This window comes from Anguilla anguilla, chromosome 18 (assembly GCF_013347855.1).
Source record: "Anguilla anguilla isolate fAngAng1 chromosome 18, fAngAng1.pri, whole genome shotgun sequence".
Taxonomy (NCBI): domain Eukaryota; kingdom Metazoa; phylum Chordata; class Actinopteri; order Anguilliformes; family Anguillidae; genus Anguilla; species Anguilla anguilla.
The window spans coordinates 26,728,831-26,743,660 of NC_049218.1; the positions used below are offsets into that span (position 1 = coordinate 26,728,831).

General features: G+C 49.6%; 1 protein-coding gene across 3 annotated transcripts in view; it reads right to left on the minus strand.

Moving 5' to 3' along the window:
- Positions 1-8,512: 8,512 nt before the first annotated feature.
- tasp1 (taspase, threonine aspartase, 1) overlaps positions 8,513-14,830 on the minus strand; it is a 40,236-nt gene continuing 33,918 nt past the window's right edge. The window contains exon 14 of one of the 3 annotated variants that reach the window (XM_035400784.1): positions 8,513-8,660. In XM_035400784.1, the coding sequence (XP_035256675.1) occupies positions 8,568-8,660 (93 nt within the window). In that variant the 3' untranslated portion in view covers positions 8,513-8,567. The remainder of the gene's footprint in view (positions 8,661-14,830) is intronic. The other 2 variants (XM_035400785.1, XR_004763388.1) reach the window with 2 other exon arrangements.

Here is a 14,830-nt window from a genome sequence, read left to right on the forward strand (position 1 = left end):
TCGCACACATTCACGTGTAGAATCTTCCCCTTGGTGAGGAAGCCCCTCGGTTCTGATCCGTGACCATGTAGGCCGGGCCATGGTCCTGTTCATGCGCAGACTCTTCCTCGTGGCGAGGAAGCCCCAATGCTCCTCCGGGAGGCGTCTCGGAACGGAAGGTGTCCCATCAACTCCCCCGACTTCCTGTGCGCCCGTCCCTTCCGTCCAGCGCTTTTCCGTCGTTCCCAAAAACAGAAAGAGGAGGGCTTGTCATTTTCTTTCATTATGTCAGAGCACATCAGGGTCAACCCACCCCCCTTCATGACTGGCACATCCACACGGTTAAAACGCTTCTCCCCTTGAGACCTTTGGATGAGTTGCTCCTAGCCCCCTAGAAAAACAGTGACATGGTTGTTCAAAAGAAAGCTTTCAATTTCCTGTATATAACATAATCTATATATAACAGCAGTCTTATGAATCCATATCTGTTCCTTATAGCTGCCTGTTAAAAGCACATCTGCATGGAGGATGCCATTAGAATTTCCTAACAGGTAAAGGCCCGCCCTTTTTCCCATCAATCCAAGAGTGAGTTGTGAAAGCCAGGATCTCCAAAAGGCGGCCTTTTTTTTCTTCTTACTATGATGTGTCAGGGCTGTGGGCGGCGGCCTCTGGGTGGCTCCTCCCCTTTCTCTCTCCACCAGGCACCGCCCCCAATAAGCTGAATAAGGTGTTATAGGGCTAGACTACAACAAAAGGCCACGCCCACACCGGCCCTGCTTGGACGAGGGTGGCCGGCCCTGCCCTCGACGGGCACTGTAGGAAAGCGTGCAAAAGGCAGCCTTTGGGTTCACAGGCGGTATAAACAGACGAGACAGAACCAGTCAGGGTGCATTAGGGTTTACGAACAAGGCCCAGAGCTTAGCGCTTAGCGCCTAGCGCCTAGCCACAGTGTCACGCCCCCCCCCCCCTCCTCCTCCCCCCCCCCCCCGACACGGCGCAGATGTGGCGAGCCCTTTTTAGCCCCGTCTCTCTTCCCGCTGCTTTATGGGTGGTGTCGCGCGCTGCAGGAAGCGTCTGACCGCAAACGCCTCAGGGTCCTTACAGCGGGGGGGGGTGGGGGGTGGGGGGTAGCGCGTAATTAGAGGGCCGCCTCTCCGCGTCTTCTAATCTGGGGCCCGGCTGACCCGGAACGTGGGGTTGGGGAGCCTGACCGCCACCGCGGCCCGGCTACCGGGGGGCCCGGTGGGGCTCTGCGGGGGGTAAGGGAGGGGTTACGGGGGGGGGTGGGGGCAGAAGCATGCCAGAAGCACAGCTGAACAAACAGGTCAAGTGACTGCTGAGCCAAGAGCAGAGCCTCATTTAACCCCTACCGCGAGATGGGGGGAGGGAGAGGGGCGACAGGCAGAGCTTCACAGGGGTAAACTGTGCTGAGCGCTCACAGAACAGCTGTAGACTGAGCTCAGCGCTCACAGAACAGCTGTACACTGAGCTGAGCGCTCACAGAACAGCTGTAGACTGAGCTCAGCGCTCACAGAACAGCTGTACACTGAGCTCAGCGCTCACAGAACAGCTGTAGACTGAGCTCAGCGCTCACAGAACAGCTGTACACTGAGCTGAGCGCTCACAGAACAGCTGTAGACTGAGCTCAGCGCTCACAGAACAGCTGTACACTGTGCTGAGTGCTCACAGAACAGCTGTAGACTGAGCTCAGCGCTCACAGAACAGCTGTACACTGTGCTGAGCGCTCACAGAAACTGTGCTGCAGGTACAGCTTTAGTCTGGGGGAGAACTAGGGGCTTTGAATGCCGGTCCAGAAGCTGGTGTGATGGAAACTGTACAGACTGTTTAATGTGCACAGTGTGCGCACGCACGCACGCACGCACGCACACACACACACACACACACACACACACACACCCGTTACTGAAGGCGCTCTGAGTGCAGATGCAGAAAGGAAGGTTCTGCAGCCCTGTGTTTGAGCTCTTCGGGACAGCCTGCACTTTGACCCCATCCCTTGGTTCTTCTCCTCCGGTCGGAACGGACTCGTGCTGCAGTGCTTCAGTCCTCCTGTGGGAACGGACTCGTGCTGCACCGCTTCAGTCCTCCTGTGGGAACGGACTCGTGCTGCACCGCTTCAGTCCTCCTGTGGGAACGGACTCGTGCTGCACCGCTTCAGTCCTCCTGTGGGAACGGACTCGTGCTGCAGCGCTTCAGTCCTCCTGTGGGAACGGACTCGTACCGCACCGCTTCAGTCCTCCTGTGGGAACGGACTCGTACCGCACCGCTTCAGTCCTCCTGTGGGAATGGACTCGTACTGCACCGCTTCAGTTCTCCTGTGTGGGACGGTCTTCAACTTCACACCTCACCGTTTCAACAGCTGTCAAAAAAATGCCTCTTCCCCCCCCCCCCCCAAACTCAAAGACTTGTTCGCAATGTAAACTTTGGCACCCCGCACCCAAGGTGAATATCTGCAGTTGTTTGTTTTCGCGGTGTTGTGGGGCGGTGACGGGGACCGTCCCTCTGTGCGTGGCGCTACCCGGGGCGGCCGCGCCAGCGCGCCAGGGGCGGAGACAGATCCGCGCGCTCTGAGCCAGCGCCAGGGCAGTCCCGCCAGGGCAGAGCGGGAGCCTCCAGGAGACGGAGACGGCTCCGTGAAAACGGACGGCACAGAGAGCCCGGCCGTTCGCAGCGAGCCGTTAGCGAGCTTGCCGCGTCCCTTAGATAGGCACGCGCGAGTTCATATCAGCTGCAAGGTTATGCAGTTCACTCACAGCGGGACACTGAAGCATACAGCAGGGCTGCCGTAGCCTAAGTGTAGCTGCCCCGCTAACAGGCTCTGTAGAGCAGGCTGCTGGAGTTTAGCTGCCTCGCTAACAGGCTCTGTAGAGCAGGCTGCTGGAGTTCAGCTGCCTCGCTAACAGGCTCTGATGAACAGGCTGCTGGAGTTTAGCTGCCTCGCTAACAGGCTCTGTAGAGCAGGCTGCTGGAGTTTAGCTGCCCCGCTAACAGGCTCAGTAAAGCAGGCTGCTGGAGTTTAGCTGCCTCGCTAACAGGCTCTGTAGAGCAGGCTGCTGGGGTTTAGCTGCCTCGCTAACAGGCTCTGTAGAGCAGGCTGCTGCAGCATTGCACAAGCTCTGCAGTGCACCTGGGGGAAGCAGCACTCTCCTTTCTGAAGCCCCAACGCCGTTCGCTGCAGGGGGAGGGTGTGCGGTCACGCCCGTCTGGATGGTATTTTTGGCCATTGAGTCCTTCTGTGACAAAGCCAGGAGCGAGGGGTGGGGGGGGACAGGGACAGGATTTGGGGACACGCGAGGAAGCAAGCAGATGGGGCAGCTTGTTGATAACGGGCGTGCGCGGGGGACGGGGGGGGTGGTGGTTTCTCGACGGCGTGATTTATCCTGACAGGAGCGCTCGGTATCTCAAAGGGGGGGGCGGCCGGTGCCTTTGATCTTTATTTGCGGCCTGGTTTGGATTTAGGGCCGCGCTGAGAGAGAGGCATTCGACACGCAGAGAGCGCCGAGAGGGATCGAGGACCCCCCCCGTCTCACCTTAAAGGGGCAGCGTCCCTTTTCAAACACCCGGGACATGGGGGGGGGGAAGAGGCAACAACAGCTGCCAAAACCCCTGGGGTCTCAGAACGCGAGGGACCCACGGGGCCCTAGATTAACACTGTCGAAAAGGTGAACGCTCTCCAGCAACGGGGAACGCTTCTGTTCCGTCGGGAAGCGGAAAGCTGCCACCAATAGCACAGACAAGCCGAGGTGGCAGGTGTGAGTTTCATACTTCAAAGAGAGAGCGCCTCCAACTCCCCCCCCACCCCCCCCCCCCCCCCCCCCCCAATGCGAGGGCTGGAATTTGGCGTGCCTCACCTGTGAGACCCGGTCCTGGGACAGCACTCGTGCGTGATTCACTCGCGCCCGAAACACGCGATGGTGACAACCGAGAATCCCTCTCCAGGGGAGCGGAAGATATTTACGCGCGTAAACGTCTCCATCCCGCATTCCCCACAGACGGGCCAGGGGGCCCCGCTCCAAAACCAGCAGCTGGCCAAACTTGGGACGGAGGAAGAAACCGAAACATTCGCTTTAAAAATAACGGTGCCGACATTCTTGACCGTGCTCTGTCGCTGCCGCTCATTTCGACCGCGGACGGTTTCGGTCGGCGGGGAATTAAAATAAGAAACTGTGTTAGACGAAAAGAAACCATAGCAAGACTTCCTTTTTTTAAACACTGTATTCGCTATTTTTAGTTTACTGACAGCCTAAATTATAACCGTCCCAAAGCTGCAATGACCCGTGTCAGTTCCGGAGGGCCAGACAGACCAAGCGTGAATCGCTACACATGGAACAAGTGCCTCAAACTGAATACCAGACCCAGGGGGCCCTCATATTGATAATGCTTATGCAAACATCAGAATCAGTGATCGCCTTCATGACATTCACACAGCTCCCACTCAGGGTGGCAAGAACCAGCCTGCCACCCACTACTCCTTAAAACACACAAGCACTAGGGCTCACCAGGGGCATCCTAAAACACATGCAGGGCCAAGCACCAGGACTCTTTGGGGTATCCTAAAACACAGGCAGGGCCAAGCACCAGGGTTCCTCAGGGGCATCCTAAAACACAGGCAATGCCCACACTGGCCTGCTGAAGCGATCAGGTCTGGGACTAACAGTAATGTGACGCGCCTGATTTATGGCCGCTACAGCAATAACTACAGGACGTGTAGCCAGAAGGACACGGGCAACGTTTTAAGCACTCATTAAGGACCTAAAAAAAAAAAAATCAACAACACAGGGGTGAAAAAAGGCCTCGACAGACTCAACACTAAGGCTGTCATAAGCCTGTCAATTATCTGTAATTTGACATCAGACTAAATGATTTGTACATTCACCCGCTTTAGTTTTTCTGGAATGGTCTATTTTTGCCCTAGGTTATTGTCCAGCGTGTAATTTATTTCTAGACTATAAATCTCTGGCAGCCAACAGTTAAGATTATATGATGTGTGCAAGCAGACTGAAAGGAGGGCAGGCAGAAAGACTTGCACCGTCTAGAGGACCGAAAAATAAAAACAAAACAAAAAAAAACAAATTGCTTCCGCAAATGGACTCATTTGGATTTGTATTTTAGAAACTACCCCCCTGCTTCCAAATTCCTGGTTAATCCAGAGGCTAGAGGTATGCACATTTGTTTGCCAAAACAAAGTTCAACAAAAACACATTCAACAGTCTTAGTAAATTCAGAATAATAAATTGCAGCTTATTTTAACTGCCTTGTCTCATTTTCAATGCTATGTTATGCTTAAGTTATTTTTTATCACCGACTTACTCTTACTTGTGTTAAAGTTCTTGGAACAACATATAATAAAAGAACAAATAACACAAATGATAATAATAATAACAACATTGCTGTGTTAAAACATGCACAAACATAACAGCCAAATTACTGAATACTGGAGATTAGATGAAAAGATATTAAGCAGATTATGTAATAATGAAGCTGGATGGCATTCAGGAATGTTCATTGGTTTATTGAGCACAGCATTAAGAGAGTAACACAACTCACATTTGAGATAGCTTTAGACTTCTGGTCATATTTAAATACTAATTTCAAGTAACCAAATCTGAAACTGCGTACAAAACAAGCATTAAATCATATATACATTAATATCTTTACATAATAAACCAGTTAAAAAGCACAGATTAATAACATTGATCCAATGAAACTTTTGAATACTAAAATCAAACTCACAAATAGATAATTTCTTAATATGGGTTACTCAGAGAAACTCCAGTTAACATCTAAATTCTCTTCCCTTTCACATTTTGTGTACTTTGCATAACAGCACCAGTTGACATTTATAAATATCTAGTTTATTATTTCTTATATTCTCTATTCATTATAAAATACAGGCCTCTGTAAATTTAACTATACAAATATATACTGTATTTTTAAGCGAGTCAGTAACAGTCTTGTTTGGAAGAGTCATGTGACACTACCTGAGCAGTCCTGTGGCAAACCCTCCACCTGCAGAGAGAGGAAGTCCTCCAGGACTACACACCTGCAGGGACAGGAAGTCCTCCAGGACTACACACCTGCAAGGACAGGAAGTCCTCCAGGACTACACACCTGCAGGGACAGGAGGTTCTCCAGGACTACACATCTGCAAGGACAGGAAGTCCTCCAGGACTACACACCTGCAGGGACAGGAGGTCCTCCAGGACTACACACCTGCAAGGACAGGAAATCCGCCAGGACTATACACCTGCTGGAACAGGTCCTCCAGGACTACACACCTGCAAGGACAGGAAGTCCACCAGGACTATACACCTGCAGGAACAGGAGGTCCTCCAGGACTACACACCTGCTAGGACAGAAAGTCCTCCAGGACTACACATCTGCAGGGACAGGAGGTCCTCCTGAACTACACACCTTCAGGGACAGAAAGTCCTCTAGGACTACACACCTGCAGGGACAGGAATTCTGACAGGACTATACACCTGCAGGGACAGGAGGTCCCCCAGGACTACACACCTGCAGGGACAGGAAGTCCTCCAGGGCTATACACCTGCAGGGACAATAGGTCCCCCAGGACTACACACCTGTAGGGAGAGGCAGTCCTCCAGGACTACACACCTGCAGGGACAGGAAGTCCTCCTGGAACACACACCTGCAGGGACAGGAAGTCCTCTGGGACTACATACCAGCAGAGACAGGAAGTCCTTCAGGACTACACATCTGCAGGGACAGGAAGTCCTCCTGGACCACAAACCGGCAGGGACAGGAAGTCCCCCTGGACCACACACCTGCAGGGAGAGGAAGTCCTCTGGGACTACATACCAGCAGAGACAGGAATTCCTTCAGGACCACACACATGCAGGGACAGCAAAACCCCTGCTAGAACTGCATACATGCAGTAATAGGAAGGTAGATCCAGACAATGTACACCTGCAGCGAGAGGTAGATCCCTGGACTGCACATCTAAAGTGACAGACAGACCCCCTCCTGGACTGCACACCTGCAGTGACAGATAGGTAGGTAAAGAGGCTGCACACCTGCAGTGACAGCTAGACCGTATGGACTGCACATCTACAGCAACAGGTAAACCCAAAAGACTGCACACCTGCAGTGACAAGTAGACCACCGGATTACACATGTGCAGCGACTTTGTCGACTAAGACGCTGCACACCTGCAGAGTAAAATCCAAGAGACTGCAAGCCTGTAGGGAAGACAAATTCCCTGGACAGTACACCTGCATTGACAGGATCTGTGTCACTCAAGTGACAGGTAGACCAGGGGCCTACCAACCTGCAATGATCCAGGTGACCACCCACCTGCAGTCACAGGTCTATCAAAGTGCATCGTTTTTCACATGCAGTTCATGCCAACACATTGGTGAGGTTTCTTTAATAATCGTTTTATGCTTAGCGGGGATTGGTAGAACTCTACGACACCATGAATAAGAGAAATACACAACAATATTCCATGTTTATAACCAAGAGGCATGTAATAAGAATTTTTTATGTATATTACTTTAACTATACAGCAATAGATAGTTCAAATAACTAAGAAGTAAAGGAATGAGTAAATACTACAATATACACAATGGTGTTTCCTACATCATTTATAATCGTATGTACATGTACATCTGGTTATTTAATTGCATTTAGTCACTATGGAATAAATTAGTAAGGAAAATAAATGCAACTTTCCTGACCCCTCTAAAAGCTCAAAGACTTCTTCAAACAGTGTACAGAAACACAAGAGTGGGTCCTCTCATCTTACAACAAATTCAAAAAGCGAACTCGCAACGACTGTGACGTGTCCCACGTTAGAAAATAAATTTAACAAAAGAAGTAAGTTAAAGTCATTGTCCACCCTGTTTTCAAGATCGTAGCTTATACAGACAGCAAAGACGTGAGTACAACAGGCGGTGCTTAGAGACACAGAGAGCAGGGGTATTCTGTCAGGTATAGAGACACACAGAGAGCTGGATATTCTATCAGGTGTAGTCAGAAACACAAAGAGTAGGGACATTCTATCAGGTGTAGTCAGAAACACAAAGAGTACAGAGATTCTATCAGGTGTAGTTAGAAACACAGAGAGCTGGATATTCTATCAGGTGAGGTTATAAACACAGAGAGCTGGATATATTGTATCAGGTGTAGTTAGAATCACAGAGAGCCTGATATTGTATCAGGCGTAGTTAGAAACACAGAGAGCTGGACATTCTATCAGGTGTAGTTAAAAACACAGAAAGCAGGATATTCTGTCTGGTGTTGTTAGAGACACAGTAAGCAGGGTATTCTGGTAGGTTAAGGTGAGACTGCAGAGGAGGATTCTATGAAGGGCAGCATTCCGCCTGGGGGAGAAGAGGGATTGATGCTGGGCGGGGGGGGGGGGGGGGGGTTCCTATAGTGCACCAAGTAGAAGCCCACCCCACATACTGATGTGCCCCCAGTCATGTCCATTTAAAGAGCTAGAGCTTATTACTGCTGGGGGTCTGCGTTTAGGGGTGGGGTTGGGGGGGTTGGGGGGGTCGAGGGGGTTGGGGGCAGGTCACATATTGCTGAGGAAGACTCCGGGCTCAGTCCACCAGGTTCCCCAGACGACACACCCCGCCCTCGATGGCCAGCGACTGCCCGGCGACGGCTCCGGCAGGCAGCCTGGAGATGTGGGTCTGCGGGAACAAGAGAGACAGAGTCCGCAGTGTTCAGAGCCGCTGACAAAGAGGAGGAGGAGGACGAAGAGCGGGCAAACACAGCTGGCCGCGGGATCAAAGCGACCCAGCCGCCCCGCGTCCTCCCGGGACAGGGTGTCGAGCGCATCCCGGCCTCGCCGGGGGGGAAGCGATCTGCGTCACGCTGGCGCGGAGGTGCGATCTTTGTTCAGGACCGTTCCCAGGGCTGAACCCTGCCCTTAAGACGTCGGCGGGGCAGACGGCCCCGCCCCCCAGGAGACACAGGACGCCATTGAAAGGAAGTTTACACCTGCGTTACTCCTCCTTGCTGCTTCTGCACAGTCACTGAACTGACGGAGAGAGCAGAAGCTCTGCTGAACCACGTGAAGCGTTATAACCTCTCCCATTCACATGCAGTCATCTGAAGTGACTTGGACATGACGCATTATAACCCCTCCATTCATATATGGATTTGAACAGGACGTGTTATAATTGGGGCGCTGTGTATATCCAATGTGTTCATTTTACTTTGACCAGTTTACCAATGTAGTACAGCTTTTGTTTTTATAAATTGTGTCATTTTGCCACAATTGAAGTAACTGAAGTTAGATGGATGTAATTCCATCTAAAAATGTGCCTAAAAAACTAAATGCACCATTAATAATGCCTAATTCCGCAATGCTGTAAATTGGCTTAATCAACTGCACCATTAACAAGAAGGATAACATAGTCAAGACATTGAATCACCTTCAGTTTTTGGGAATACTGGTTCAACATTCGGTGTGCCATCAAAGCTTTCCCAAATGCACTTTTAACACTGAACAGCATTCCTGTGACAAAGAATCTGGGAAAAACAAAATAAAAAGGAGGAATTCCCGTGTCCATAGCAACAGACATCCAACACGGTGTGTACACACAAAGGCCGAGTTTCAGTTTTCTTTGAGGAAATAAGGAGAGCATTAGCCTCAAAGGGGCTAAAAAATACGCGAGTCATTACGTCATTACACGGACAGATCCGTTTCAGACCAAATATGCCCTGGAGCTGACCGTACGGAGACCAAAAAGTACTGGCAAAGACAACCTATTCTACGCAAATCTGTACATATCTGATAAGGAACAGGTGTTCTTTTAACAGTTGGTGCGTAATATATTTAATTCGACCCAACACAACCTGGATCCAAATATGTCTCATTGAGCTATCAAGGTGAACCCTTCTATCAAAGAACCTTGGGTAACTGCAGATTTCCTCTTTATCTTAATTCAAACACCCACAATGTACGCTAAGAAGGACTTAAAGCACTGCAAAGTGAAGGGATGACTATTGCCAGACTTGTGAAAGATGTTCTTCTTTCTTTTGTTCGCGGTTGTTTCCATGGCATTGTGGTTCACCTCAATAGAAGCGCTTTGCTTGTCACGGCTGGGCTATCTGATATAAGCTAAGGGATCGTGCTGCCGATGACTCAATAGAGACAGCGTTTCCACAGCTCAGGATGTTGAAATGAAAGATCTTAGAGCAGAAATGACTCTGATCCTTCTTTTGAAGTACCCGTGAAAATCACTTTGAGTTGCCCCTTTCCATACGAAACAATACAGAAAAAGTAAAACACTCACGGTCACCAAAAGGCGAAAAGTGCGTGTTCCTGGCAAAGGACCTCATGAGCCAGCAAACTATAACAATTTAGGACAAGCATCAGGCACTGCCATGGAAACAGTATAAGAGAAGAAACGAACCTCACCAATTGATACCTTGCTCTGATGGGTATCAAACTTAGATGAACATACTGCCCTACTGTTCCCGATATCCCAGGATCTGTTGCAAAGACTGTAAGTTAAGTTGTATGTTTTCATAAGTCTTCCTCCGACTCGTCAACCGCGGCGTGCTAAGAAGTGGCGGCTGACATCGCCTGCTTTGGAGGCGAGCACGTGCGCGTCTGCGCTCTCACAGATCGACAAGCGCGGTAGCGATGAAGGTTGCCATGTTAGCATGACTGAGAAAAATCATAAAAAGTACATTATTTTCAATTATTATTTCTTCTGGAAAGTTCCCACTGCGCTCCAACCTTTCTGACAGTTATTGTGAGCTACAGCTCTGGTCGTTGAAATGAAATCATTCTTAATATTTCTCTGTCACGGCATGTCTTATCTTTATTTATATAATAACCATCATTTACGCAGCAGCAAGCTGATTTCACAACACTGCACTGAATTTGATTCCTTTTATAACTGAACACATATTATACAACGTTCTACGCCAACAGGTCATTTAATCACCTTTATTTGAATCTTTCATACAGATTGTTTTTGTTTTGTTGTTCAATGCAAAGTGGTGTGTAGCAACACCGTTGTTAGGCACGGTGCTCTAAATAAAACTTTATCGATCGATTAATCCTGTGTGTGTTCTCCAGCTATATGTGGGGAGTCCATAATGACCGTAAAACCATGGGGGTACTCCTTTAAATCATAATTATTTCTTAGTAAAGCTGGTTTGCATTAAGATTGAACCCAAATGTGTTCAAACCGGCATTCCTGTATTAAACAAAAAGTAATATGTAATATAACTTGATGTGTGTTTAAGGGAAGGAAAATTGACACCATTATCCTGCAGGGGTGACAGACACATGAAATTAGCACTGCGACATTGTTGCTACCTCTGTTGTGGTTTCACAACATATTTGCAAGCAGCCCTCACGTGTTTTTCTTTCACTGTAATAGAAACAAAATGTGAACTGTGATGAAAAATCTATTCATCATCAAAATGACTCAGACAGTGGTCCAGAGGTCAAAGTGATGACAATCAGGGGCATAAACCCCCCCCCCCCCCCCAAAACATCTGCACCCCCACCTCAGGGAAGAGCAGACTGGTCCCAAAATAATCAACCCACCATCTATGCCACAGAACCCCTAATGCACTGCTAATGTGCTCCCCAAAATAATCAACCCCCCATCTATGCCACAGAACCCCTAATGAGCCACTAATGTGTTCCCCAAAATAATCAACCCCCCCATATATACCACATTACCCCTAATGCACCACTAATGTGTTCCCCAAAATAATCAACCCCCCCATATATACCACAGTACCCCTAATGCACTGCTAATGTGCTCCCCAAAATAATCAACCCGCCACTTTTTTTTGCTGAAAAACACCTGCCGTAAATGTCTGGGACAGCGATCGTAACGCCTCTGGAATGCGCAGAGGGCCTTGAGGGGGAAAGGAGGCGCGCTACGCAGCTCCTCCAAAATGGCCAACGGGACAGGGGACCCGGGCTGCCCTGCTGTGCAGGCAGAAGCACAGCCCGTCTCAGGCTGGAAACTGTGATACAGGCAGCTTTGCACCAGTGCTAGCCCCGTGAAACGAGAACGTTTGCAGCAGAGGGGAAAGAGAAAGAAAAAAACCCACACACCCAGCAGCATCGTCACGGAAACAAAGGCGATCGTTTGGACATCTGCAGGTGAGGCACGAGTGAGTCCCCACGCCCCGGGCTCAGGTTAAGGTGGGGCACTGCACACACGCTCAGTAAGAGCTTTTCTCGTCCTACTCTTCACACCTTTGAAGTGCCTCCTTCCCTCCTGCCAGGACCCAAATAAATCCATCACCTCACATGGGCAGCCGTAGCCACCGGGCAGAAGGAAGCCGAGAAGAGAAGAAAGGAGCGCTTCTTTATGAGTGGGGGTGAGGGTAGGGTCACCGGATGACTGAGTGAGTAGGAAATGGAAGTGAGCCAATCAGATGTAGGGCATGCTTAGGTGGCCAATGGGACTTTGATGAGGACAGCGAGATTAACACACCTCTTTTGAAAAGCGCCATGGAAACTTGAATGACCACCGTGAGTCAGGGCCTCTGATCCGAAGATTGAAGTCTTCTACAGTGACCGAATCACTGCTGGGTCAGTGGAATTCTGTTTGGTCCAGAAGAAAGGCTGCCCCCCATTGGCCAAACAGTTTTTTAATATGGCAGCATCAGAGGGATGCTCAATCGAGTCACAAATCAGCCCCTACAAGGGACAAGCCAAACAGAGGTACCATAGCCATACCACACCACAGGTAACCTAGCCTTGTAGCACAGCCTGGGTAGCACAGCCTGGGTAAGACTGCCTTGGTTTCACTGCTTAGGCAGATTCCTCATGCTGCTAAATTCAAATGAGAAAGCAGCTAATGTAGCCAACTACATTTGCTAAGCAAATCTGTCATCATTGAGGTTCCGAAAATGTAAATGCTGCTATAGAATTGTCTCAGCCCATATAAACCCATAAAATGTGAACTATTAAGACCTACGTTAGCAGCCTACATAAGGATGGAGCATGTGAACTGCTGTAATTTTCTAAAAACACTGTTAATTCACTTTGCACATGGACAGAATTTCGTCCAACATTTTCGTATTACCAGTTAGCCAGTAAGCCACTGGCCCCACTAACTGAGCAGTGAAACCCGAGCCTGAAGCTCAGCTGTATTTAAGTGCGTGGGAGCAACGCGGCGGAACCCGGGGCAGTTATCGCTGGGGACGCGCGACCCCAAACCTCGCCAGCACCCGCGAGCGACCCAGCGTCGCAGCCCCCCCCCCCCCGCCCCCACCCCCACCCCCACGATGCGTGCACGAGGGTCGACCTCACCTCCAGGGTGGAGCTGCTCTTTACCAAACTGCGGTCGCTAATTAGAGAACCAGAGCAGCTGTGCAAACGAGCAGGCTGAGGAGGAGCACGCTCGCAGGGCTCTAATGAGCGCCGGGTGGGGGGGTTGGGGCGGGGGGGCAGAGCATTCGGCAATAACCGCAGTCCCTGCGCTCAGTCCAACGGGCACAGCCCTAAAACAGATACTGCTCATTAAGGGGCTTCCGCCACCTCGCCAGAGCAACCTGCCCCGAAGCGTGAGCTCCAACTTTTTTTTTAGATGAGCAGTGAAAAATGAGTTGCGAGGGATTAAGACTTTTTTCCCACACACCACAGTGCATTTTAATGACTTTGCAACCAGCGCATCAACATCAAATCAGCGATACGGTACTGCACCGTGAAAAAGCATAGCGCCCTTCCTGATTTCCTCTATAATTGCGTGTTTGTTACATTGAATGGTTTCAGATCTTTAGACAAAATGTAATATTATACAAAGGGAAACTGAATAACATAAAACATTCATTTTTTCATTTATTTAATGTTATATTGGTGTTTGATAACTTTTTTCATTCAATAAATGATAAAAGTTTCAGCCTTTTCAGCTGGCCTCAGAACCCAAATGGAATGTTGCATTCGCACGCACAGAAAACTGAAGGCTAACCTTTGCTCAGATTTCCACAACAAAAATATTTTGAATATTACTGGAGTGGAATTGAAGCATGCGTGGCTAAAGAACAAGATGGTAAATGTTATTCATCAGATCCCTCTGATTCAAGGAAGGCTAAATGCTAAATCCGACTGAAATCAAGACCTAAAGACCTTCTGGAGCAGTGGCCACTAGTCAAGCACAAATGAGGTGCAGGCAAAGACAGTTTGCCAGGCCTGGTCATCTGGAACTGTAATAAAGCAGGTGCACTGTTTGGGTGACACTTTCCAAATGACAGTGACAACGACTTCTATTCTTAAAACAAAGCAAGGAGGGGCACTGACCACAAAATCTGTCAACCTGCAAAAACAAGTCTCAGGTAGATATTACCGAGTGAGGCAGATTCCATTTCAGACACACACTGGGTGCCTCACAGTGAACACACGCATAGGGTGCTCCCTCCACGTTAAACAGAGAGCATGCTGTAAGGTTTCTAACCCTTCATGCAGCTGTAATTACAGACAGAGATGCACCGGGCCTTTTCATGTCTACAGGAGGAAAACACGCTCCTCCGCCCTTCGGACTGGAAGAATTCCGGGTATGAAGGAAGAAGCAAACATAAACAAGAGGAGACGCACGGAACTGCATACACACAACCGCCAAAAAAAAAAAGATGCTTGTTTTTTTTTTTCTAAACCCGAGCCGTGCCGGTATTTCAGAAGCGGTGGTTCAGCCGGGGCTGGGACCAGCCAGCCATATATAGGCGGATTCCTGTCCGTGTGACAGGGGGGGATTATTTTTGATCAATAGAAACTGGCAGCGCAGGCATCTGTGGGGCCAGCTCTGGAAAGCATTAGCGGCCGTGGGGCTGGGGGGGGGCAGGGGGGGTACCGGCTCCCTTAAAGGAAGGTCAAAAG